We start from the raw sequence: 27,528 nt of genomic DNA on the forward strand, positions 1-27,528 counted from the left end.
AATTAATTTAATCAGCAGTTATAACCACCGTTAGATGACGTATCAGATTCCTGGTAATGGAGACTAATGCCACAAAAACAATTTAAAAATTGTTCAAAATTATAATGGAAATGTTGTTGTTCTAAGTTATATAGTAACAAAGTTAAATAATAATGTGCTTAAAGCAGTCAATCAGCACTGACCTCAACTGCATAATTTAGCCCACCAGAAGAATTCCCAGACAGCAGCATAGTATTTTCGTGTTCATGCTGTAATACTTATATATTTTACTAGATATTTTCAAACAGAAACTAAATAGATAGATGGCAAGGAGAGGAAACCATCTAAACAACTGTAAATGTACATATAAACCAAAGGGGATTACTAGAAGAGAAAGAGCTGAAAAAGACAATTAGCCATTTAATTGTATTTAATTTTCTAGTTATCGAAGTACTTTCCACTAGGAACCCAGTTCATCGTCCCATTCATAACTCGTGACATTTGCCCAGGAAGTCCAGCCTGGGTTGCCGTCGGAGACTTTGAAGCCCCCTGAAGAATGGCGGGTGGAGTGGGGGGCTCAGAGGAGCTGGAGGCTCCTGGGTCAGGGCTCAGCCTGGGGGAGTTGGGGGGTGGAGGCCTCCTGAGAAGCAGAGGCTTCTCACCAGAGCTGCTGGTGCCAGGAGAAGTGAAAGAGGGTCTGAAAAGATGTGCTACAAGGTTAGCAGTGGGCGAGTGCAGTTGCACATCAATGAGGTGGGAAAGAAGGAAGAGCCTTGCAGCAGGAGAAATTTTAAAATTTTTCAGTTCACGGAGCTGAAAGAGTACATCTGAAAGTACCTACCCATTATGAACAACTTTCTTAAATTCATGTTGGCATGGACAGTCTGCTCCGTACTCACCTGAGGCCTTAAGCACATGCTTGATTTTAAGTCTGTGCTTATTTCACTTCAGCGTACATGTGAAGTTAAACGCATTATTGAAGGCTTCCTAAACTGGCGATCAGCATTCTACTGGATCAGGGAGGACAAAAGACAATACCAAATTTATTGAGCGTTATCTGGCTTACAGTAGTATAACATAGCAATGGCCAAGCAGATTTTTCAGGGTTCTTCCTGGGCTTGGGAACGCCTGGTGTCTGCACTGTGGCAAGGAGAGCGAGCGGGAAGCGCTGAGGGCCAAGGGCCACAAAGGCTGGTAGAAGTGAAGATGGAGGAAAGGGGAGATTCACTGCCGGAAAGGCAGCTCCTCTCTTTCTTGGCCTCAGAGCCTGAAGGATGCTACAGCAATCATCGTTATGGTATAGCTTACCCATCGTAAACATACATACTTAACATTGCCTGGGTTTGTAAGGTGCCAGAAGGCCAAAGTTTGTACTCGGATAGTAGGATGTGAACATGGCTGCTGGGGCTGTTGCTGCCTTCCTTCCCTTCTCTTTCCCTTCTGCTAGCCCAGGCGAAGGCTTGATTATCTGTGAACAGAGTTGTAATCAACAGATGAGGCATTGGACACCGAGACAACTTTGGGCAGAAAGAGGGCATTGGCCGTGCCATGAAGCAGCGAAGAGCCACGGCGCTGCACTGCTGCGGCAGCTGGGGAAGGCTCCTTTGAGCACGGGCAGACTCGCTACACTTGCACCCGCCACAGCTGTCTAAGGCCAGCTCTGGCTCGAAAGAAATGGAGTCTATCCCCTGTCCCCAACCCCTTCCCTTACCAATCTTACTATGTCACCTCCTGAATCTGTAAGTGACGGGTTCCTCTATGAGCAGTTCAAAATTACAACACAACCCGATGAAGCTCACAGGACCTGTGCCAGCTCCCAATTATTATGCTCCTTTTAGCGATGGCAAAAGTAAATAAATCCAGTGTAAACAAACCCAAAAGACTGTGGAAGAGAACTGGTTAATATCTAACTACAAAATAAGATTGAGAATGGGTATGTTTCATGTTTTTACTTCATGTGCTGATGAGGTAAGATACAGAAAAAATGCAGACAGCAGGAAAGTGTTTATTAGCTGACTTGCACTTTTCATGCAAGAAAGCATAAAGTGTTTATCCTATGAATGGGAATGAATGTGATGTAATGGAGGTTTTTTTAGAAGATCGAGCGATGTATTTTGAAAGACTAAAAGAGCGCTGTGCCTGATCTGCTGTGCAGTGTCAGCCAGGCACAGCGCACCATTCATGGCACAGTTCTGCAGCAGAAAGCCAGGGAAAGACTCCAGTCCAGCTTGCAGATAAATCTGCACCAGGTTTGAAAACTCGCTCGGACCTGCCAAAGTAAAACCTTAACAAGCACAACTGCCTTCTGAATCAAAGTCTGTAGGTTTGCAGTGAACAGGCTGATGAGGGGCACAGGCAAAGATGGCTTGTAGGGGACTGGGTGCCTTGGGTAGTACCTTAGTGTCAGAGATGAGAAGAAAGCAGTGAGGATCAGCACCAGCCCTTTGGACAACAGACAACTCGGCAGAGGATGTCCTATCAAGATGAATATGGCTCATTCAAGAATTAACTCTCTACTCATCTTCTACCTCGTTTTTTTGCTGCTCATCCATTTAAAAAGTAAGATTTGCCCTTTTTCTTATTGTTCTGACATGTCCTCTGCGTAGATGGCTAGGCATGCACTTCTAGCAGGAAGCTTGTGTTGTCAGAAGCCTTTAAAAATTTGATGGAGATGCCAAAAAGATTTGATCCATGAAACTAAGTTTTATGAACTCATTGCGTGATAGCTTTCCTGATTGTCTTGCTTAAACTTTTTTTTTTTAATGAAGAATGAAAGCATTTTTATTACCTTGCTTCACATATTGACAGTACAGCAATAAAATTTTCTGTTGAAACTGTACCTATACTTTAAAGTCTGCACATTCACCTAGTAAATTTAAACTTATCTGATTAAAATCTAGACTAATTTATCCTTTGCTAAAGCTGTTTGTGTTATGTATTTTAGTAGCACACATTGCTTTTTTTATATAAGCTTTTCTAATTACAACCTCTAGAGAAATCAGTTATTAAACAACTCTGATATATTTGGTGTTCTAAATATCTCCATTATGAGGGAGTATAAAGTTCAACTAATTTTATAGAGAAAATATTCTCGGCAAACTTCCACATAAACAGAAGTATGCAAGATATTGGAACCCACAATGGGTTTCCTTGATAATTTTGTCAGATGGTTAGTAGTAAATATAAGCCAAGGAGGCTAAGTGGCCTCAGCTGGTGGGGCTGATATATGTTTATGAAAAGCAGTAGCTCTTGAACATGTTTAAAATTAAGACAGGCAGGTTGTGTGTCTGTCTGAGGAGGCTGTTTGATTTGTGTCTGTTAAATGTGAATCGCAATAAGACAAAGCTTTGAGCAGCTGCCATTAAACAAGAAGACTTGGCATTAACATACAGTGTTGTGTAATCTGGGTCACCTTCTGTTGCTGCATCACTCAAATTGTTACTTGGACAGTTTACAGCCCAACATAAATTAAAGACTGAAAAGCAAACAGATGCAGTTGGATCAACCAGCACTGAAACAAACCCAAACACTTTAAGGTATAGGAAAAAACACAGAATGTCATAGAAATGTCACTTTATCCTAGTAGTTTTCTTCCTTGGGGATGTACTGATGCAAATCAGGGAAGCCAAAATGTTCTTTCTAAATTAACCCACAAAGGGGGGGGGGGGGGGGGGGGGGGGCGGGGAATGGATCTTCCACTCTCAAAAAGAAATTTTTGAAGTCTGTGTACTGTAGGAACAACCAGAAAGTCTGAGACAGAGTCTGCTATCTAATTAAACAAAACTAACAGCAATGGTGTTAGTTAAGAAAATTTCATTTATACATGAAGCAGGCAAATTAGAACAAAATATAAAAGCTTTGGGAAAGGGAATAAAAAGTTAAGCGCGTATAAAATTTAAAAGGTCACATGAAAAACATCATGGACAAAGAAAGCATTGCTAGAATGTAAAGAAGAAAAAAGCCCCCCAAGAATCAGTTAAAAAAAGAGGATAAACACAAGTTTTGGCTTTGATCTTGGGTGAGCTCTTCTCAATGCAGGATGCCAAAGGAGGAAAAAGTAGTTGTATGTCATCTTGTGCATTTCCTTAGCACAGTTGGCTGGGATAACATTTCAGATGTGGCATGAGTTTTCTCTGGGTTATGGCCATATGGCTTTTCAGTCTTGGAGGACTCGATTTCTCAGGTAGATTTGTGGCTGTTGCAAAGTGATGTGATAATAGATTTATATACAAGATGGAGCAGCTACAGCGGGAGCCAGAATCAGGCTCAGGACCGTATCTGTATGCATTGACGCAGTGTAATACATAATGATCTTGATAGGTATTATCTGTCAAGAAAGTTTGCACACCATTTGAAACTGCTAACAATTTCTGTTAATAAAACCATAACTGTGAATAGCTAAAACAGAAATAGAAGCAGAAGAATTGACTGCAATTACTTCCTTACTTAAAAATTAAAGCTGAGAAAGACCAAGATAGAAAAGCTGAGGATAAAACAGAGTAAAGATGGTTTCTGATATTTATAGAGTTATATCAGCCATTATATTTTTTAAACCAATTTACTGGACTTGTCTTACCCTAAAGGATTCTAGTCTTAGGTCCCGCTTAAAGTCTTCCTTATAATAATTTAAACAACTTGGAAAATAAATAATATTTAGAAGCCAAGCCTTCCTAAAAATGTACCTGCATATAACTTTTTTCAGCACATCCATTTTCCTGAGGTGAACAGCAGTATGCATAGATTGAGAACTGTCCCATTCAGATAGAAGTTTTTTTAGTAACAGTGGCAATGAAATGAAAGCATTTCTCAGGAATGTTGTTACATGAAAACAAAATATTCTAATATAGCATAAAATTAGTATGTTGAACTAGAAAGAAATATGAGCAAAGTTGTTCAACCTTATTAAAATAATTGTGTGCCCTCTTATTTGCAAAATAACTCATGTGTACTTTGGAATATATTAATGAGTTACTATTCTTCAGTTCCCATACAACACTTAAGTGTTGAATAGGTGCTAAAATTCAATAAAAGTCCTCTGGCTGTACATAAAACTTCTATCAACCTGAAGACTAAGGTATTAAAGAATGTAGTCCTGTCACTTGTGGTTCCTTTTGAACTCCCAGGATATGTAAAAATGGTATTTTATATTTATTATCACTTATAACAACACAATATCAAACTGTACAGCAACAGGGATTTCAGCCTGTAAATCACAGCCTTCCTACAAACAACAGCAAATTTTATTATTATTATTATTCTAATTGTATAAAATGCTTTTGGAAAGACCATTTGTAATTAATTTAGTCTACTGAAGCCCCAACTATTACATGATGCTGTGAGGTGCAACACCTGTACAAATACAAATACAGGTACTCAGAAATACATGTGCTTGATAAAAAAAGAACAGGTGTAGTTCCATCCCTGCAAAGTTACATTTCCAAAAAGATTGTGGGCTTAGTGCTGTCTTGGCACAGAAAAAAGGAGCCTGTTGGAGAGCCCTTGATGCCTCTTTGTACACTGGCCCAGCTTAAGGCAAGATCATCCATCAGGTTGCCCTGATGCTTGCGCTGTCCTATCCCTGAGGTGAAGGGATGCTCCTGGTGAAGGTGTGGAGACTGTACACCCACCCAGGGGCAGGATTTCTCTGCTGGCAGGCAATGTTTATCCTAATTCACTTTCTATCTTCTTGACATCACCACAGAGATCATCACCACAACTAAGCTACAACACAGCAAGCCTGTGGAAAGATGTGGGCAAATTGTTAGAATCTAGCCCCAGATTCATGTGTTACGTGTCTCTTGGGGCACTGCAAAACATACAATCCACAGGCTGTTTCCTTCCCACACTGGTTTACTGATGGAGTTATGAATCAGTTAAAAGAAAACTGTATCTTCTTTTCTTAATTATCCTGTGACTCTTTCTGTTGGAAATTTCAGTTTTGCTGACACTGGTAGATACAAAACATGAAAATGATGTCAGACTACACAGAACCAACTATTTTTGCCTAGGGACTCTCCATAAACAGAGAAAGTTTGAGGCTTTGTCTAAAACTGCAATCCTATAAGACCCTACCAGCGAAGTAGTCTTCTCCATTCCCTTAATGTGAAGATAGTGGTACAGATCTGCAAATTCATTTATGTCTTGTGCTCATGGTTATGAGTATTGTATGCAAGCCCTCAATACAAGCTGGTTTTATATAGTGGTTTGTGAACATAATTTGTTTCCACAAATTATACCAAATGAACTACTTACAGAAAATTAATCTGGGGGGCATCCAGCAGTGATCAGCTCTGTATGAAGAGGGACCATGAATCGTTATGTACAATAGTTGACAGGAAGCATGTCCCAAATCCAGAAGAACATTGATAACTAATTGCTGTCATATTATTGTCTAACAGGAATTGCCAGCATATAACTCTGGCCAGAGAGTTGCTTAAGAAACATAGGAAGAGAAATTATGATAAATACAGGTATATTTAGGCATCAATTTTGAAGTAATTCTGTCTAGGGTCAAGTGCAAGTTCAGAATCTTTTATCATAATCCAACAGCCAACAACTAATTTTTTTTTTTTTTTAAACCAAGCTTTACAATGGATTATCTGTCACTAACGCAGAATTATATTCTTTTCCATTTGCCAAAAATTTGGTTAAAAAAAGCCCCTTAGTTTCAAAACTATTTTTCTCCATTTTAATGACTTCAGGACCTTTCAGCAGAGCTGAAAAAAATTACTATTTACTTCATAATTCCCCCAAATGTTCATAAAATAAGAATGGAATTTAATTTGGGATTGCTGTTAATGTGAGCAAAATATCTGAGCTTTACTTGCACCCCTTTTCTGCCCCTCTGAGATGTTGGCAGTATGCAATTTTTCCCCATGGACAAGATCTTTTAATTTTCTGCAACTATTCCCATTACTCATGCAACTTCTAATTACTGCTTAATTACTGCGTTAGGAATAAAGCTCTACTTATAAAGAGATTTGTGGGTTTGCTCATACTGCTCATCCCTCATGCACACTCAGATGATGCAAGTAGCTTTCCAGCAAAGTATTGTTAGGACGCCCATTTGATGAGTTCATGGCAGATTCGGTACTTCAGCAGATCCTCGTTAGCCTCTTGCGGAGCATGGTGCGTGTCAGAGCCGCAATCAGCAATGTCTAAGCACATTGTAGGAGCCCTGCAGCTTTCCCTCTGTCCTAGCTGTCATACATTGCATCTATATCATATAAAAAATGAAATATCTTTCAGATGTTTGCCATCACCTTACATGAGTTTAAAGCAACAGCTTCCTGACCCAGTTGTAAGCATGGGTTTTTTCTGTTGGTTCACCCCTGCCCGGCCCTTTTCATTAGGAAGGAGTCTGATGGGAAAGAAAGGAGGTTTGGCAAAAGGGCGTTTATCACTCATGCTCATCTAGCTGCACAGACCTTGCACATGGTCTTGAAACACTGATACATTGCGCAGCATCAGTGATAATGTACAGGAGAAACCAATACTGGAATGTTAAAGCATGTCATACAAGCAGGGGACATAAACCTAATGTTTTAATATATACATAAACTTTTCATAGGTATCTCCACCCAGAGTTTACAACTATATCTAGCTATCCACAGGTTTTTTTCCCCTGTGTTACTTTTGATGAAGCTAGGACACCTAGGAAGTTCTGTCCCAGTGCAACACTCTACACATTTTCCTCTCTGCAGAGGAAACTCAAGAAAAAAAATAGCACTGTTTAGAGAATGCTCAAATCTTGATGGCCAAATTGAGTACTTCCCTATTGAAAAGCTGTATGGAAAGGCAAATATTTTGCTGTTATATGTCGACAGGAAAATGACATGTAAGACACAGGAGAGTAATCAATCCTCTATTCAGTACTGGCCATATCCAGTTTTGAGTGCTGCTGTGAGCAAGAGAGAGGCAATTAGGAAAATGCTGAAAAGGGACAGCAAAAAATAGGAAGACATTTAGAAAGATGTGCCCTATGAGAAAGGGTCACGGGAAGAGAAGCCTGAGGGAGGACATGATTACAGTCTTACCTACACAAAAGAGAATGGCAATCAAGGAAGACGATGAGATTGGTTGCTCCGTGTGACCTTTGGAAGGGCAAGCTCTGCAAAATAATAGATTCTACATGCAGCAGGGAAGATTTGAGTGAACTTTCCCAATTGAAGGATAATTAAATCTCTATATCAGAACTTTTTAACGAACAGGTTAGATAAATATCTGCCAGGGATTGTCTAAACTGCTGTTTCACTGCTGGTGTTACACAAATGGAAGGCAGTCAGCACCACCTTGGGGGTGATCTGTGAAGATATCAGGTGATGGAGCCCCAGAGAAGCATAGGTCCCTACTTGCCCTGAGGGCTGTGGTGGCACTGAGGCTTCAGGGCATATCAGGCACAGCTACTGGGCTGGGCAAGTGGATGGCTCCCTGCCCTCCTGCACCACAACTGGGGATTATCTGCTGTTCAAAACACAGGCAGCCCTGAACCCAACCCCATTTGTTGCATTAACAACAAAATTGTTGCCTAAATTTCAGTTACAAAATAGTTTACTCTCATTCTTTGGGACATCAAGTACCCACTCTTAATTTTTTGGTACCTGAGGCATTAAATAAACACTTTGGCTATTGAAGGCACTTATTGCAATGGGGATAGATAGTCCCCCCCATGCTACAAATCATATAGTTTGATTTCCAGATTTTGGAGTCAAATCACTTTTTTACTTGCAATGTGAGTGTACTTGATATATTAGCAGTACAATACAAGAAAATATTCATAAATGGATTAACAATATAATTTTCATGATAAAAAAATTGAAAGGAATGGAAAACATGGATTGCCTGCTGAACTTAAATTTTTCAGCCACCTTCTCACTCCATTTAAAAAGGCAACACAAGACTGGAACCTACTGCACCAAAACAAATATCAGGAAATTCCTAGGAAACTCTTTTAAATGGCCTTTCTGGACATGCTAAACAACTAATGATTAATGGTGTTGTAGGATGCTTCATCTAAGGCAAGTTTAACATTTTATTTTTACGACAATAAAAATCACTTATAAAACACTAAGATTTTTAAAAAATATACATATATATCCTGCCAACTACCAAGCAATAAAAGGCTATGCATTAGTCCATTTTCCCCCTAATAAATAAGTTAGAGAAATAGCAGTCTAAGTGCCTTTGATCCTGCCTACAGGGATTTGTAGCCAAAGACCTCTCAAGGATACTTCTACTTTTTGGTTTTTTATGATTCACATCTCAGCATTAATAAAATCATTTAGACAATGCCTCAATCTCTAGGCAACCTTGATTATTCCCTCTGCTCTTTGTGGTGGCCCAAAAAGGAAAAAAGGTCCTGGTATTTACATTTTATAAGAGAAACCTTTAAACCTAATTGACTCATCTAGAGTCACAGACAGTAGGCAGCACATAGATAAATGATGCATATTATTTTCTATCTTGATATTACAGATGAATTTGTGCGTTTTAGACACTGACATGTTTCATCAGTTCTCACTGCACTTTTCTGTTTTCTCAGCCATTCACAGTGCCATAACGTATGAAAGCCCCCTCACACCAGCAAATAGCAAAAAACCCATATAAACATTTTTCCAATGAGATTCTTATGTTTGCTTTATATTGATTATATTTTATTCACCCATAAAATGGGTCAGCAGAAAATCGCTTCCGTGTTTTGACAAATACTCCAATTGACAATGCTTCTCCGCGGGCAGCCTGACACGCGGTGACACACACACCACGCAGCTGCCACTGGAGCTCTAAAGGACTCCTCTAGGCTGAGCAAAACACGCTCCTCTCCAGGCATCAACAAAGAAAGGCTGCAGTTGCTGCTGCAACTTCAGGGTTAGGGCAGCTTCTGCCTGCCTGAAATCTTATCAGTGGGGACAGAAATCAAAATATTCTAGGGCTAAATATTTCTGTGGGTAGAAGAGGGGCATGGGCTGCTAACCCGTTGCATACAGTGTCCCCACTCCAGCAAATAATGATCAGGGCACTTGCCTGGTGTATCCTTCTGTGCTGGAAATTCTGTGCTTGAATAATTGTGGCCTGGGTGGATGCCCAGGGGAGAAACTCCTTGCTTCTTTTTACTGCTCTTGCTTGCCTGCCCAAGGCTGAGCATACTGGAATCTTGTTCCCTTAACCTTTCCTTGAATTATGAGACAGACAAAGCATCTTTAATTGCATTAGTCAGGGAGTCTGCAGACAGGATGCATTCCTTCAAAGTGCCTTCAGTCACAGTTACTGAGATTAAAATTGTGGATAAATAAACTAACCTGCACAGGCCAACCTAAGGACTCAGCCATGGTGTCACACAATGACCTGACATTTCCTTTGCTGACAGTTTGAAAGGTACCACTATGTTCCTGTAGCGTGGGACTATGGAAGGCTGACTGCCCTCTGAAGTAGTTAAGCCCAGGGCGGCTCTAATTCACATTCAGACTGCCAGGGGAGCTATAAGAGTAGATGAAAGACAGCATACGTTGGTCACACTCTTCCCTTGACATTTCCTGTTCTTCCTTGTTGGGGTTTCTAAGAGGGATGATACAGAGCACTTCATTAGCTCTTTGTTCCACAAGCAGGGCCCTAGCTCTGAATTTGACTGTGACACATTTCTTCCTTTCTTGGAATGTGAGCTAGAGGACTTTGAAAACAACGTAATTTGACAGGAAGCCAAAGCAAGGACTTAGAAAGATAGACGGTCATCAGTCTGCAAGGACCCAAGAAACTGCAATTTAAGTAGCCTGCACTGACAGATTACTCACAGCAGGGAATCAAAACTCTTACTCCAATAATCTAGCCTTGAAAAGACATCTGTATGCAGCACTAGCTTCAGATGTGTTTTGCTAAGCTTAAAAAGCAGCTGTGGTACTGCTCCTGCTATGGCTAACCATCCATGAATCTGAACATAGTTAAGTGTCCACAGAGCTGAAAGGAAAGATCAGTCTCTGTTGTCAGTGAAAAGTCTGCGGTAAAACTCACCAACATCCTAACAGCTGGAAAGAGAGCCCCTGAGAGTATGTCTGAACTAATACACATCACCTTGCTGCCGCTTGGACATCAGCCACCTCTGGTGCAGAAATGGTGTAGTTGTGTTAGCACTGTGCTGAATCCAAGCTTGTGCTGAGAGGCAGAGCATGTTAGATCAGGCACTGTGCCATGCTAATACAGCTAAATAGCACCTGGATCAGAGCTAGCTCAAAGCACGTAACAAGGAGGTCTGTCTGCACCCATCTACCTATACCTTGTTATTTATGCCGGCATCTTTCCAGGGTGTCCCTCTCAAATGCAAGCAGGCAATGCTAAATATACCACAGCAATCTGCTGGTGATCCCATTTTGGTGGGGTGAAAGAGTAAACTGGAGCTGAGAATTACATACAGAGTTCTGGAAATGTTAATTATGGCTACATGAGATGCAATTCAATTGCAATGGCCAAGATATGGCTACATGGTATGCAGTTCCACTTTGAGTCTTCTGACTCCAAGAGCTGCAAGAAAGGCAAAAGCACTGCTGAGGTCTGGCACGGTGTAAAGAAGCCCTAACTGTACCTGCTCTTCTCCGGCAGCCCCTTACCTTCCTTTGATAGCCTTGCCTTACGGTGCAGAGAGAGAAGGCACCAATCTTGTAAGGTAAGCAAACAGAGGCTGCATAACAAAAGAAATGTGCAATGACAGTGAGAGAAGCCAGAGAATGACACTCATAGAGATTATATCAGAGCTATTGAATGGGATGAAAATGTGTGAGGCCCTTGTAGGCTCTTCATGTCCCTGTTCAATCTAAAAATAAGTAGTTAAAAGAATGTTGAAAGTAAAGCTCCGCTTTGATTCCTACCTTAAAATGTAGGAAAATATGAAAACTGTGTTTGTGGGAATAATCCAAGCCTCTGATCACTATCTGTGTATGTATTTGGAGCAGTATGTATCATGACAGCAGAATGCAAATAGGTGCCTCTACAATGCAACTGCAAAAAGAAAATATCTGGCCAACATTTTGTAGCAACCACCAATTCAGGCTTTCTAGCTAAACCCATCCCTCACTTTAAACGCAGCTGACATTCATAATTCTTTATTCACTGCTAATGGTACTGAACATTTTGCAAGCCTCAGTCCATGTAAAAATGCCCTCTGCTTGATACAACAGAACTATCTGTTCTGTTCTCTCTTGAGTACGTCTTAAATGTCTGATTCAATTTAGTCTAACATCTACCCAGTTTGGAGCTCATGAAAAAGTGCAAGACAAGTAAAATTACTAAAATCAACTGGTATTTGCACATTCAAAAGGCTGTTTCCAAAGAACATTGAATTTCCTGAAGAATGAGTAGAATGAGTAGAATGAGTAGAATGAGTAGAATGAGTAGAATGAGTAGAATGAGTAGAATGAGTAGAATGAGTAGAATGAGTAGAATGAGTAGAATGAGTAGAATGAGTAGAATGAGTAGAATGAGTAGAATGAGTAGAATGAGTAGAATGAGTAGAATGAGTAGAATGAGTAGAATGAGTAGAATGAGTAGAATGAGTAGAATGAGTAGAATGGTAGTGAATTGACAAGACTGAGTGGTGTTTGGAGCAAAACCTTAATGGGATTAAACAGGAGAAGGAAGGATTGGCACTGAACACCTTTGAAGAATCTGGATAAAAATCTTTCCAGCAATCAGGCTGACCTAATGATCTGAGAAGTGATAGAAAGAAGAAAGGAAGAAGATTCTGTTCTGTGCACGCAGCAGAACAAAGCCAGATCTACTTATACTACATCACTTCTACTATAGCCTAAAAGCCATAAACACTCCTTCAGATACTGCATTTTGTTTGGGGAAGTGCCCACCAGTTCATAGATTCATATGGACACTTTCTGTTCCCACAGATCTCTGTAAGCATTCTCACTGCCCAGTAACTGAGGAAAATAGCTTACCGTGGACCTGCTGTATCCCCAGCCATCGTCTCCAAGCTGACAATGGTTTCACTGCAGTAAGATATCCATATGTTGTAGGTACTTCTGATGTTCCAGGAGTAGCATTCAGCAGAGTTGATTTCAGTTTTATTTATTCTGGTTTAACTTTGTAAGTCCACTCATTTCAGTGAAGATGCTGCTGTGCTATGTCCAGTCAGGACCAGCGTGGCTGCTTTACGTAACCAAGAAATTTGTGGTTGCAATCAAAAGTGGTTTCTTTTCAATTAGGTGGAGAATGGTGCCTTTTGAGATACTTGAGATGCATCAGAAATAAGACTACATTCTTTAACCTTAATTAAAGAATTTGATTGGCTGGCAACAATGACCTCTGCTCATTGTATCCCATCTCTTAAATTAAACTTTGAGGGAACTACATTCTTCATTACTACTAAAAGTGAATGGAGACTGTTATTACACTTTACAGGAATTTTTCTGTAACAGATAGGCAGCAACCAGAAATGTGTTTGCCTCCTGAATTGCATCATTTCTTCTTTGGGCTAGCATAGAAACATGTTGTTCTAGAGGAAACCCACACAACTACCTGCCAACACTATTTAATTGTGCCTGTTTCAAACATGCTGTGTCAATTTTCCTACACACAGGGGAACCCTTTCCTTACTTTTATTAACATAACTGCAAACATCCAAGAGCTGAGAGACTGGTTTTCCTGTCTTCTTTTAACCCTGCACATCTTTTATACCATGGCTCTAACTCAGCCTGAAGAATTCCGGGTCTTTGTGGGTGACTGCTTCTTTTCTGTAATCACTGATGAGCACCAACACTTCCATTAACCACAGGCATGTGGTTACACATGCTTACAGTAAACCTGGCTTCCTGAAAATAAGGAATTTTTATGAAATCATTATGGAAAGTTCCTAGAAGTAGGCATATAGGTAATAGGTGCTGAGCTTTATATTCTATTGATGCAGTTTTGAGCAAGTGGGTTTGTCTAGATCTCCAGAAGTGCCTTCCAACCCCACCTATTCCATGTGAATCATTTTCAGTTTAGCTGAGCCCATTATTACAGTGCTGGTAAAGCTGTTATTTCAGGGAGTATATCAGTAATGCTGTCCAACCAATTCCAGAATGTTTATTACTATTCAGTAATAAACAGTTCATTAGAGTTTGTGGGAAGCTGGTTAGTGACAGGGGAAATTGGCAAGTGGAAAGTATGAGGAAAAAGATTGCAAAGTATATTTCAGACTCCATTTGAAAAAAAAAAAAAAGGACAGAAAAATCAGTTACTAGCTTCATTAAAAAAAAATCTAAACCCTCCACTGTGTTACCACAGTAGTGCAGACTTGGTGACTATCTCTTCAGGACCACCTGCAGAGCAGCAGGAATGTGAACACGGTCCTGAATAAGACCCCATGCTCAGAAATGTATCCTGACATCAAGGCTGAAAACAGTCTTAACACAGAGGACACTCCTATGTGCAGAACAGAGCTTGAATGTTATAATGAATGTTCAGCTGCCACAGGAACATCTGCAAAACTTGTCACTTGCCTTTAAAAAAAATTCTAGTGTTTTTAAGATCTTGACCTCGATGAGAGGTCCAGTGATTCAGGCTTTCATACCGCAGTCATGCCCTATTCCAGCTATTACATGCCTCATTTCTGTTAATCCTCTTTAATTAGTTCTGCTTCTCAAGTGAAGTCTTGGAATCTAACATTTTTCTGTGCTAATAGTGAGGGCTTTGCTTTCATGTTCAAGGGCAGTCCAGCCTTGTAAAACTCATTTGTCATCCTAGCACTTACACTTGCTTATTTAGTTTAAGTTTAAACATCAGTTTAGACTCTCTCAAAGACTTTTACTGACTTTAAAGTTATCATTAAAGATGTGATCGCACCCAAAGCCAGCACAGTCATGCAAGTGTAGAGGAACAGGCTTCTTTTGGATTCTTCCTCTTCCTTGCAAATATGCAGAAATTTTTTTTTTCTATAAAAATACTTTTAGCTTTTTCCTCATGAGGTGTATTCATGTTTTACAAAACATAAGCAGATTGAACCTTGTAGCCTGCAAGTAGGCAGCGTCTCAGTTTTACAGGTGAGAATGCTGAGCTGGAGAAGAGCAAGGGGATACCTTGCTTGCAGTGAGAGAGCTGTGAATACAATCCAATGATCTCCCTGTTCAAAGCACTAAATGTAGGTCTTGTGTTTCTCACTTCATATGTTACATACACATATAAATGTATATATTGGGGGGAGGGGACAAACACACTTTTCCAGAGTTTTTCTGTGCACAAGAGATCTGTAATATGGCAAGTATTTTTTTTTCTTTAAGAGATAAAACGATAGTGTTTATTCATTCTTACATCAAATGTAGGCAGTCCTTGTATCTGTGATTTCCATTGCTAACTGCAAGGATTTCCTTTGCATATCACTTTTATTTGAGAACTCTTAGCCTTCTTTTGTAAGGGGATCAGTACACTCTTTGTAGTCAGTAACTTGCCAACCTATAAACTTTCCTTTGTGAGGATTGGTGAGATTCAGTGATTACTAGAGGCACACGATGGCTGAGGTGTGAACGCTAATGGAAGGAGGCATCTGAGCCCCAGGCAAGAAACACACTCTTCTCCAGCTGATGCTTAATTCAAAATGGCAGACTATTTTCAGGTTAACAAAACTTAACTGGGCAAGGGGGAAAAGTCAACCCTCAGCAATGTATAAGTTAGTCTGCAATCATTTTAAACAGCTTATTTAGATCATTGCTGCTGCAGCTACGGATAAAATTTGCATTTCATCTAAAAAAGTCACCCAGATTTGATGCTTTTAGATTTAATACTGTCATGAATTGCAAATAGACATAATACAGGAATAGGATAATGATGGAATAGCAAGCATTTCTATGGTTATTTTCAGTTATTTCATAGGCAACAAGTAAGAAAATCTGTTAACTATTCAACGTACTTTCTTAAAATAAATTAGAATATGTAAATGCAATATACAGAAAATACTTAGCCTTTTCAGTTTCAAATAGCTAACACCTAATTCTTATATCTGAAAACACTACCCCTGAAGTTTTTGTGGAGTTTATGGTACATTATTCCCTGGAAACTATTTAGGAGTTCATTTTTCTTAAACTTCAGTGGGATTTATAAAGTCATTTAGAATTCACTAACAGTGGGGTTTTTATTTTTCCACAACTGTGATGATATTGATTAATGTCCATCTAAACCCTCTTGTATCTGATTATCCTGATGTTCAGAAACAGGACAGAAATAGTAAGAAAATCCTTCATTCTCCCCACCTCTAAGGCTGAAGAGGAAAGCACAGCACACATGCACAAATAGCAAATTCACAGACTTGCTGCAAGACCAATGCTTAATTTTAAATCCTGAAAAATGGTCTAAAGGTGAGTAGTGCCTCACTCCACGTGAGCCTTCAGTAGAGCAGAAGTACTGCCGTACAGAGCTTTGGTGCCAGAATGTAGCCCTATATGGGCTAAATCAGAACAGTGCCCTATTGATAGGGCATTAGGGACTGAAACATGGTCTAGAAGATAATATGGGACAAGAGTTAGGGAGGAAAGGCATCTTTGCAAATTGCTTTTTTAAGGCCTTTAGCTCCCAAGTTGTCACCCAGACATGTTCATAGCGCAGTAACTCAAATATCTCCACTTTATTCTCTCTCTCTTGCTGAGCACATGGTAGCAATGGTTTTATCATTGAATGATTTCTCTGCGGAGCACTCTGAGTAATGACAGCTCTCTTCTCTTTCCCTCCTTCACACTGTCACCTTTCTATATCTGCCCTGGCACTGTCTTCACGTTGTCTTGACATTGTTCTGAGTTATGAAAACTCAATCACTGCAGCAAACAGCCATGACAATGCAGAGAAGAAAAAGGAAAAATGTTATGAAAATTGTTAAGGAACTGTGAAGAATTACAGACTAGTGAAAACAAGATCTTGCTTTTTCAAAACCATATTCCTATTGAGTTTTTATTGAAAACTGCTTTATAAAAACTTCAGCCAAGGCTGGCAAAAGCCATCTCAACAAAGTCAGTTGACAGTTATGGATTCCGTACCTGAAATTCAGATGTTCCTAAGACAACCCTCTTACTGCCATGAGTTCAGGTTCAGCTCATCCCCTGGGGAACAGGGCATGCTGAAGCACTCTAAAATGCAGACCCCAGGAACTCTCCAGCTACTCCTAAGAAACTCCAGTTTCTCCTAAGCATGCCATTCAAACTGTGAATCCCTTTTGAGAGCAACCAAGAAAGAAAGGTGGCAGTAGAGGAAGTTAGCTGGCACACTACTTCCCTTTGCTGATAATAAAATAGAGTTTCATTTTTTTGGTTCACAACTTAGAAGAGAGTAGCCTAGAAAGAGGGCATCACCCCCAACAATCAATCTAGCAAGTGCGAAGTATTGTGGTAACAGGCAAAAAACCCAGCATGAGTGGGGTAAGTTTCGTAACTGTTAAGTGTTCCTCTGGTTGAATTAAGCTTCCAAGCAACTTCTTAACTGTTTTGGGATAGCAGGGACACACTGCAGTGCTTAAAGACCATGCCTGTACTTGACAAGTTAAGCTCTGTGCTTCAACAGTTTGACAAAATTACTATGGATTTGCGTAGGAATTCTGATCATCAGGAACTGGGGGGTGGTGGGGATGTGGGGGGGTTGGTTTGTTTGGGTTTTGGTTTGGTTTTGTCGTTTGGTTTTTTTTTCCCCAGAAAAGAAATCCCTGCATATATATCATTATGATACTAATCCAAATTCTTGATACTTACAAGAATACCTAGCTAATACAAAAATTACTTTTAAAAACCACTTTGTATTATGTTTGCATGCATACAATCCGTATTTTACCTGAAAAGCATGATGAAAGTGCATCAGTTGCAAAGCAGAATGGAGCTCATCAGCAGGGCAGACTACGTTGCTCTGTAGGTGACGTGTAGTGTTTCCTCCAGATCAGACAAGCACTAGTTCTCCAGAAGGAGCATAGTTGTCCCTCTTGTGCTCCATTACTGCAGCTTGCTTGCGTCTCACTAAGTCAGTTGGGTAGGGAAGACAGTCTGAAGGTTGTTGCCTTTGCTGCAGAGCCCCAGGCCTTTCTCAGAGACCCTAGGGACAGCAGGACTGGTGCCTAAGCACTGAACCTCTCCTCACAGAGCATAGGCTCTTCACCAACATCTCCCAGACTGCAGGACCAGCCTCATAACAGCCACCCAAATGATGCAGCACAGACTTGGGCTCAAGAGCTATAAGAAACCTTAGCCACCCCCACCCCCCCTTCACCCTCATTAGCTCCCTAAGAAGCCAAGGAGGGGCAAGGGGCTGGAGGTGCTAATTTGTAATCTGCTGACAGACCTGCACCTGGCTCTGCATATCCACCCTGACAGGAATCTGACCCATATTGCTGGGGAACTAAACTTTCTGCTTTCTCAGATGTAATCCATGAATCCATGGAAATACAGTAATTCCTGCATGTATCTCTAGCATGTATATTTAAGATTGCAGGGTCAGAAAATTGTTAGTAAAAGCTTCTTGCGAGATCAGAACTTACAGAAATAAACCTCTCTCAGTCAACGAATGTAATTTGTTGATGACAAGAATGAATCAACACATCTAATAATGAATGCACAAAGCTAAGAGTAAACTGAGCGTGCACATATACAAACTGATGCTCATCTGGTTAATTTTGTGGCTAATTTAGTGTGTTCAATCATGATGACTAAAGCACAGGTAAGACAAAAACAGAACAGAGGTAAAATTAGCCTAAAGAATTATTAGCAGAAACAATATGCTTCCACTTATTCAGAGAGAAAATCAAGCTTTAAGTGCATCTGCCTGAGGTCACTTGATGAAGCATGGGCTAGATCCAATTAAGAAAAATGGCACAGAGGAGAGTGCGCTGCAAAAGTCCAGCCACTTTTGAACTATGGACTCTAATCCATAGTCTAAATGCAATATTGGATGGTGATACTCCAGCTGCCCTGGCAAGCTGAATGACAAACATTTTGGCACTTTCTTCCTACACTGTTATGCCTACAAGCTCCCTTGATTATTGATGGAATAATATTTGTTACAGTAGGCTACCATGGTCAAATCAATACCAAAGTGTCTTGAAAAGACACCACAGCAGAACCTCTAACTAAGAAAGACATTTTGTTCATTTTAAATGAGACACTGTTTGAGGAGTACAGTAACAGTGCCTTGTTCTGTTCAAGGCTATCTATAATTAATAATCCCAACCATCAAAGGAAATGTGATCCTAAGAGAAAATTGCTTTTGACAATCCCCAGGTATTAAGTACTGAGAATTACTTCCCAATCTGTTCTGCAGTCTCTCAGCACAGTATGTTGTATGATGCTCTTTGGGATCATAAAACAAATCCCGTCGTAGAGCGCTCTGCAAAAAATGCTCCCAGTGAGATAGTCACTAGATATTTATCCCGTATTCATTATTACCATCAAATCTAACTTAATTTTTTCCTGGCCAGACCTTTATTATTACAGAGATCTAATTTATTTATATAGCATAATTTAATACAAAGCACGGTCAGGATGCTGCCCTATAATGTACTCTGTACTAGTAAGTCTGGACTGGTGTCATTGTGAGGCAGGTCCCTTCCCTCAAAAGCAGATACTCTTTCTGTTTTTTCATCATTGTATGGCACCAAAATTTTTTCAGATAGAGAAAGCTTCTCAATGTCAAGCTGTGGAGGCTTTCGTTCTCCCCGCCTGCTCGCTAATCTTCTCTTTCACTCCCCAGCCACTATACCACCAACATCCTGAGCTTTCCCTGTGTCTTAAGAGCAGAGCTGTGTGACACAAAACTCCACTGTCACTGCAACTAAAGCTTATATCCAGGGGAATAGCAGGCCAGAGCATCTTTATTGTTCTCCAGATCATTTTGTAGAGTGTGAGCACGTCAACACAGCTCTGGAGGCATCTGTGTTACCCTGCCAAGCTGGTGCCACGAGTGACCTTGTGTCCTGGGGCTACAATTACTGCAGACTCACTCACAAAGTTACTGTAATATCCCATTGCTTCCCTGTAAATCCCAGTCTGCTTTGGATCAGGCTTCAGAGGAAGAAAAGAAGAATGCATCGAAAAAATCTAAGGCAGAAAAGAGAGAACTAGGAAAGGAAGGAGAGACAAGCAATCAGATCTATCTTTTACATAAATTAACAGAGGAAATAAAGGATAAAATTAACAGGGAAATAAAATAATTTAAAAAAAAAAAAAAGCACCTCCAAGAGATGACACCACTATACTGATTGTACTGGATAATGTTTATTTATTCATGGGTTTAATTTTTATATCATTTTACTGGCAGAAAACTTACTGCTCTAATTTTGATGAAGGCTTGCTGGATACCTCTTCATTTATAGCAGATATTTAATGCCCTAGTGGCAGTTGTTTTTATTATAAAACACACCACCACATTAGGCTTATAGAAACAATTTGCCTTTTAGTGATATTCCTCTAATACAAGAGGCTTATTACTTAGCGTGTTCCCCAAGGAAGGCTCCTGGGCATACCCTGATGTTGGTGAATATTCTGGTTTTGCTTTACTTCTACAATGGAGCATCTTACAAAGATTTCAGAGAAAGGCATCCCTAATTATAGAGTGGGTTTTCAATACCTACTCTTGCTCTTCCTTTGGGTCAGTCACTGCTCCTCAAAGGACACATGCACACCAGAGACTGGGATCAATGCTGAGAGACTGAGATTCCCTGTGAACTCTCTGACTCTGCATGGCTCATGCTAGTGCAGTTGATGTAATTCCCCTGAACTATAGGATGCTTTCACAATGCTTTGAGCATGGAAAGTGCTTTGGAAGCACTAACACTTCAGTGTAATGCTTTAAAAAAAAAATCATGTCCTTCTTCTCCATGTCTGGCACATGTAGCTTTGCAGCTTGAGATTTTATTATCTTAAGCTAAGAAAACCAGTTCAATCTGAAAGGCACAGCCAGGGAGCAGCAAGCATGGGCTGGTCTGCAAAGGAAGGGAAGCTGGGAGCTGAGGATGACAGCCGAGCAGTCAGGGCAGTGGCTGTACCTTGAAGACATCAGTCCTACTGGCAGGCAGAGCAGGTGATGGCAGCTGGGGTTAGCCACAGTCCAGTGATTGCCAGACAAGTCTGTAGTGATGTTGCAGTCAGTAAGTCAGGATCAGGATCAGTTCTGGGGCACAGTAACCAGGGTCAAGCTGTGGTCCAGTGATCACCAGACAGGTCCATAGTGAAGTCAAGCCAGGAGGTCAAGCCCAGGACTGGATCAGTGGAATACATGGCCAGGCAGATACCAAGGGTGAGCGCCTGACCTTAAAAGTAGCTTCCAAGCAAAGGAGGGGCACGTCCCTGCTAAAGCTTCCTAAAGCCATGGAGCTGTGCTATCAGTGTTTGCCCTGAGCTTTGGCAGCCAAATCCCCAGAAGAAGGGACATGTTCTGGGCCTGACAGGCAACAAGTTTCAATAAAATCCTGTACCTGAGTTGTGGGCAACCACAAGAAAACAAAGATGAGCTTGTGATCCATCACCTCAAGTGAACTTTGGGATAAAAGGTCAGTCTAACATCCTGCTTTTCTGTGAGGAAAGACTCCTGAGACTTTGAGTTAGACCAGACATTAGTGTTGTAGAGACATAAGCTGCCTTAGAAACAGCTTTGGCTATGGCTATACTGCTAAATGGTCTGGCATTTCTGAGGATGGTGTATCACATTACTGAACTAGTATTTGTTAAAGTTTTCAAAAATCAGGCATAGAAAGGACTTTGTGAATAAATTAAAGCTCAAAGAGGGTTTTTATGTTATTGTTATGTAGGAGACAAGGAAAGAAAATTGTCACCTCAGTAGACCATATGCAGTAGTGTGACACATACAGCCTTGAACCCTCTGAGAAAGTCAAGTGACTCAGTCAGCCAGACAGGTGCTATAACATAAAAATTTGCCAGGGCTGAAGAGAGCAGGAGGTCTACCAGCCGTGTCTGGCCTGGCAGTGTCATGAGCTCAGTGTACTTTGCTGTGAACACCACTACACAAACTAGTCATTGTGTTCTGCTGCTAAGTGAAAGGCAGCCAAATGAGGTGCATAAATAACCATGTGATAGAGCCAGCTCCTTACCTGACGAGAATGGTAAATGTCAAGCTGAGGACTTGCTTTGTAGATACCAGTAGCTTAAGACTTCAGATCTTCCTAGCAACCTCCAAAAATTCATTAATATCTCTCATAGAAATCGTTTCTGTTGTCCCGCAAACTCAGTTCAATACAAGTTCTCATATGACAGAGAAGACAATGCGACCTGCAGATGCTATTCTCTTGGCTTTTATTTAACTTTCATTCTTTCATTTTATTACACTGCATTGCTGTCAGGTGCAATCAAGTCCTGGGGTGTCATCAAGTGAGGGCTTGGTCAGTCCTCTCTAGGATTGTAGCATGGACAAAGAGAGGGTGGTGGCTCTTAGGGAAAGGTGGAGCCAGTGGAACAACATCTCTGCAAATTATGTAGTGTGTTGGGGGGTGGACATAGAGTTTTGCCATTAATCAGCGAACAGTTCTTGAAGTCAGGGGAGAGGAAACCATGGTGGTCTGTGGACTGAGAGTAGTAATTTCCTATCATGTATCTTAGAGACTTATTAGGATCTGCTTCTGAGCTTACTCTGGAAATAAAATGTTGTAAACCCATGAAACAAATTCATTCTTCTTCTGTTACAAGTCAGTAGATTTTTTAGCATGCTACAATAGTCTGTTTGCAGATGTTGTGTCAGAGCCATGACCGTGGTGGAGTTTCACTGTTATGTGAAACTAGCATTCAAAAGACTAGCCCTCTGCAAAAGTCCACATTATAGCATCCTTCTATTGGGCCTGTGACTGATTTTTATCTATTTGAGGTCAGTGAGGGCAACTTGTGCAGATCATGATCACATCATTTTCTTCACCAATCTCAATGTTATGATCTTGGCCCTGTTGGTAGCTGTTCTCAGCACAGGAGCTCAGCAGGAGAGCGGATGGAAACTCTGGTTGCGCCAGTTCCCCCATTAGACTCTAGCCTGTCCCAAAATACAGGAGCTGCAACTTTTCCCAAGCAGCCTCTAAATACCAATTGGTAATTAGCTCATACACAGCTAATTATAGGTGACTTCTATTGAAAAGAATTTAGTAAATAACAGAAAGAAAAATAAAGAATGTGAACTTCCCTACAAAGCTCACGCTGGAAAAGAATGATCTTGCTTCTCCGTACTCACTGTGCATCATAGCTGCACTGAAGCTTTCTCCTGATTCCTGTGGCATTTAAATCACAGTGCACTTCATCTCCAGCAACATGATGCTGATCTGCCACAGGGATGATTACTTTTTTAAAGTCTGGGGAGACAGGAGAAGCAACATCATGATTTTGGTATGAGAGTACTCTTACATAGTATGAAACAGAAATTGTGTGAGAAAAGGACTATGCATTCAGCAAGCCTGGAGGGACAGCATGCACTCCAGAGGCTATGGATATCAGTGTGATGCTAGTCTAAAGTTGGAGCTGATCTTGCTGTTCTGCTGCATTTTGTTGGCTTCAGCAACATTTAGTTCTCAGCTATGTTACTGAGAACCTACTGGAGGCAATCTCAACATCTGCACACATCAGTACACAGCTTTGCACCTAGAAACTTTAAAACATTCATTTCCTTACAGACTTCAAAGCAGAGCATAGTAAGCCAGCTGGGAAAAGGAATAGATGTATAAAAACCCTTATGTGTTTTGTCATGGTTTTTGCCCCTATTCTAGTATGTTAAAAGCCATCATTTTCTTAATATACAATGTGTTGCTAAAGGTTTGGCTGTGCAGAAGGGATATGGTGCATCAGATATAATATGCCTTGATGAGATGTTCTAGTTATCTGAATTCTATAAAAACAAGTGCTTGTGGAGACTGTGCTGAACTGGGAGTCATCAAAACCTGGCTGTGAACATATGCGTGTGTGATACACCTGACGGTAACATTTTTCCCCTATGATTTACTAATGTAGTGTAGTACATTTGACCAATGAGCATATACATATCTTCTTGAAGCCAAAATTTAAGTGTGACTTAGAGAGAAAATCTAATTTTCTGAAGTCTGTGACTAGCAAAGTGGAGGTGAAAATATCCCCCATCAGAAGATAAATTCTTGGCCCATGTTACAGGTGGGTATTATGCATTTCTAACAGTCAGGGCTTTAAGCCTACCCAATTTTGACTCAGAGAAAGAAATTACACCTGGGTCAGTGTTACAGACATTTGAGGCTATATTTTAAAATCACAGCATCTTTATGCACTACTGTATATCGGAATCACTGCTGTATGCTGTTTTCATATTAAGAAAAGGAAAGAGGCAATGAAGGGGGGGGTAGAACCACAGGTAAAGGAGACTGGAGAGGATGCCTTCTAATAGCTTTGAAAAGCAAACACCACAGACACAGAATTTAGACCTGAAGTCAATTTTATACTCAAGTTTTAACCCCTCTACTCCAAGCTCAGTAGATCAATGATTTAGCACCAGTTGGCAACATTTCTGACTGCTTTTCCTTTCCCATGTTAGTGGTTGAGCATAGTGATAGCATGGCTGCTTGCATGTTCTGACCTAAATGAAATCTTAGTGCTGCAAGTCAGCGGTAGCTGGTCTGCATAAGGGGCAGCATCTCTCAGCTCAGCTGAGCCCTGTCCTGGTTTCGGCTGGGATAGAGTTAATTTTCTTCCTAGTAGCTGGCATAGTGCTGTGTTTTGGATTTAGAATGAGAAGAATGTTGATAACACACTGGTGTTTTAGTTGTTGCTAAGTACTGCTTATGCTAGTCAAGGACTTGTCAGCTTCCCATGCTCTGCCAGGTGTGCAAGAAACTGGGAGGGGGCACAGCCAGAATAGTTGATCCAAACTGGCCAAAGAGCTATTCCATACCATATGACATCATGCTCAGTATATAAACTGGGGGGGGTTGGCCAGGGAGCAGTGATCGCTGCTCGGGAACTGTCTGGGTATCGGTCGGTGGGTGGTGAGCAATTGCATTGTGCATCACTTGCTTTGTGTATTATTATTATTATTATTATATTGTTACTATTATCATTACTGTTTTACTTTATTTCAATTATTAAACTGTTCTTCTCTCAACCCAGGAGTGTTTCTCACTCTTACTCCTCCAATTCTCTCCCCCATCCCATCGGGGCAGGGGGAGTGAGCAAGCGGCTGTGTGGTGCTTAGTTGCTGGCTGGGGCTAAACCACGACAAGCCCCCAGCTCCTTGCTGAGGCTGAAATCAGTGGAAGGCAGGAGCTTAGCAGGAGCCAGGAGCCTCTGTCTTACACAAAGGCCACAAACTCTTTCCAGACTCTAGAGAAGCTGTGAGACCTTATCTCTCTCAAGGCGAGATTTGGCCTCTTCAAGAGGCAGCAGCTCCTTTGCTTCCTATTTTCCACTATTTGGAATTCAGACAGAACCAGGAGCAACTGGATTTCACCCAAACTCACAAACTGACAGTTTTACACTGCGTTACTCCCTCTGTGTTCCTGAAAATCCCCCACTAATGCAGGAAGTGAGACCATGCTATGGTCTTTCTGCAAGCTTTTTTGGCTCTGGCACCATTATTTTGCCATGTGTCTGCTTCCAAGGTATTCGTTTTAGCCTTCCTCCTTAACATAGCAACAAATACAGGTGGTATCTTTCCAACTTCCAGCATTGCTTTCATTTTTCCACTTCCCCAGCACCACTTGTATCCCTCACTGGGTTTACGTATCAGGTTTGGAAACACCAGATTATGCTTCCATTAATTTTAAAAGGCTCGATGCTGCCAACTTTATAACTCTTGGGAGCAAGGCAGGAGCAACACCTTTCATAAAAGTGTTACAAATCCACCATCCAAACAAGTTCATCTAGGCATGTTGAGAAAGATCACTAAGGGCAAGCAATACAGGATAACATTTTAAAGTATAAGACATAATTCACACCCCTAACTAAACCACCTAGGTTTTCTCTCTTTATTTCTGCAAAACCTTTTGTCTCACAGGAGAGATCTTTACACACATGGCTCTGTATCCTGAGTTATAAGGTGAGGATGTCCCCAGCTTTAATGAAGCCCTAAGAGCAGTGCAGGAAGGAAAGGTATTGATTGAATCCTTGGAACAAAGACATTTAACCTGCAGAATCACCAATCTTTCCTATAAGCAATCAAGTTTATTACCTAAATAAAATTGCTTCAGATTTTGAGCACAATAAATTTTCCATGTTCTTTGCCTCTGAAGAGCTGATAGAAAGGCAAGCTTGAAGCTGAGCCCCAGATTCCCACCACCATGTCTTGCGGTTGTTGCTCACCTGCCTATTTATCTGCCATGTCCTGTGTGGAGGAATCCTGTTCTGTATTATTAAGAATAAATTCCACTGTGTGAATTCAACTAAAAAGAAATTTCATCACTTCTAAAGGGAGAAGGAACACCTCATTACACTCATGTCTTTTCTGCAGAGTTAGAAGATAAGAATATGGAGACATATCATGAAACTATTAAAGAGGAAACTTAGATTCAGATAGAGTGTATACAGTCGCAGGGATTGCACAGCAGAAACCATTTCAGTTTCTGCATCAGTGTCTGCATCATTATCTGTCATGGATATCAGCTACCTTCTGGGCCTGATCTGGTCCTGCATCTTATACAAACAAAAATAACTGCATAGTAAAATCATGGTAATCACTATGCACTATCAACTTAACCTGCAGTGCTATAGTGCTAAACATAAAGGTAAAGAAGTAGTGGATGAACTCTTTTATTCACATTAGAAATGAGACTGTTTGCATCGCTAGTAGTACCATACCTTGATGGCAAATTGAACCAAAAATCCTCCAAATTCTATCTGTAGGAGCGCTTGAGCTCATGGGCCTGATTCTCCTCCTGTTCCCAGCACAGACACTAGGGTATGGTGCAAAATAAAGTGAGCACCAAAAAGTGTTCACTGCCTTGAAGCAAAGGATGGAAGTGAAGTGGGGGTATAAGAAGAAAACATTTGCCTCATTTTTGAGATGTTTGTTTTATTTGTCCACTGCTGACAACACAACTCACAAGCTAATGAGCTGCACCCATTCCCCCCTTTTCTCCAGCACTCTTGCACTAGCCAGAAAGCAGCCGTGTGTGCGCGCACACCAAGCGAGTGCCTTTGAACTAGTACATCTCACCGCGGCGTGATGAAACAGTCACTGCATGGCTGCTTTGTAGGAAAGCCTGTCAAACTGTTGCTGTGTTTAGTATCATCAGTCAGCGCAGCTGTTAGGACTGCTGCTGCTGAAGTGCTCATAAGGTAAGGAACTCTGGGACTGCACAAAGGTAAAAAGACGGTGAAGGAAAATGACAGCCAACAGTAATGGCCTTTGTTCTTGGGGAGCAGCACCAAATCAGTGTGAGCTTGCAGACTTGATTGGAGAATAGTGAAATGGAGACACTGATTTAATAACCAGTACTGTAATTTGAATCACAGATCGCTTTAGTCTTAAAGTGTTTCCTAAACAACATTTTAAAATTTTAATGCTATTCAGTTGTTACTCTTAAGCTAATATACAATACTTCTGCTTCAGAAAATAAGTAGTTAATTTACATTCTTTGTTTTTGCTGATACAAATGTACTTGAA

At 40.8% G+C, this 27,528-nt stretch overlaps 1 protein-coding gene across 1 annotated transcript in view; it reads left to right on the forward strand.

Annotated features, from left to right (window-relative positions):
• Positions 1-1,908: 1,908 nt before the first annotated feature.
• Positions 1,909-27,528, forward strand: part of CRB1 (crumbs cell polarity complex component 1) — a 107,774-nt gene continuing 82,154 nt past the window's right edge. Inside the window, 2 exon segments of the mRNA XM_075711211.1 lie at positions 1,909-1,947; positions 2,373-2,538. Of these exon segments, the coding sequence (XP_075567326.1) occupies positions 1,909-1,947; positions 2,373-2,538 (205 nt within the window).

The sequence above is a fragment of the Pelecanus crispus genome, chromosome 5, assembly GCF_030463565.1.
Source record: "Pelecanus crispus isolate bPelCri1 chromosome 5, bPelCri1.pri, whole genome shotgun sequence".
NCBI classification, from domain to species: domain Eukaryota; kingdom Metazoa; phylum Chordata; class Aves; order Pelecaniformes; family Pelecanidae; genus Pelecanus; species Pelecanus crispus.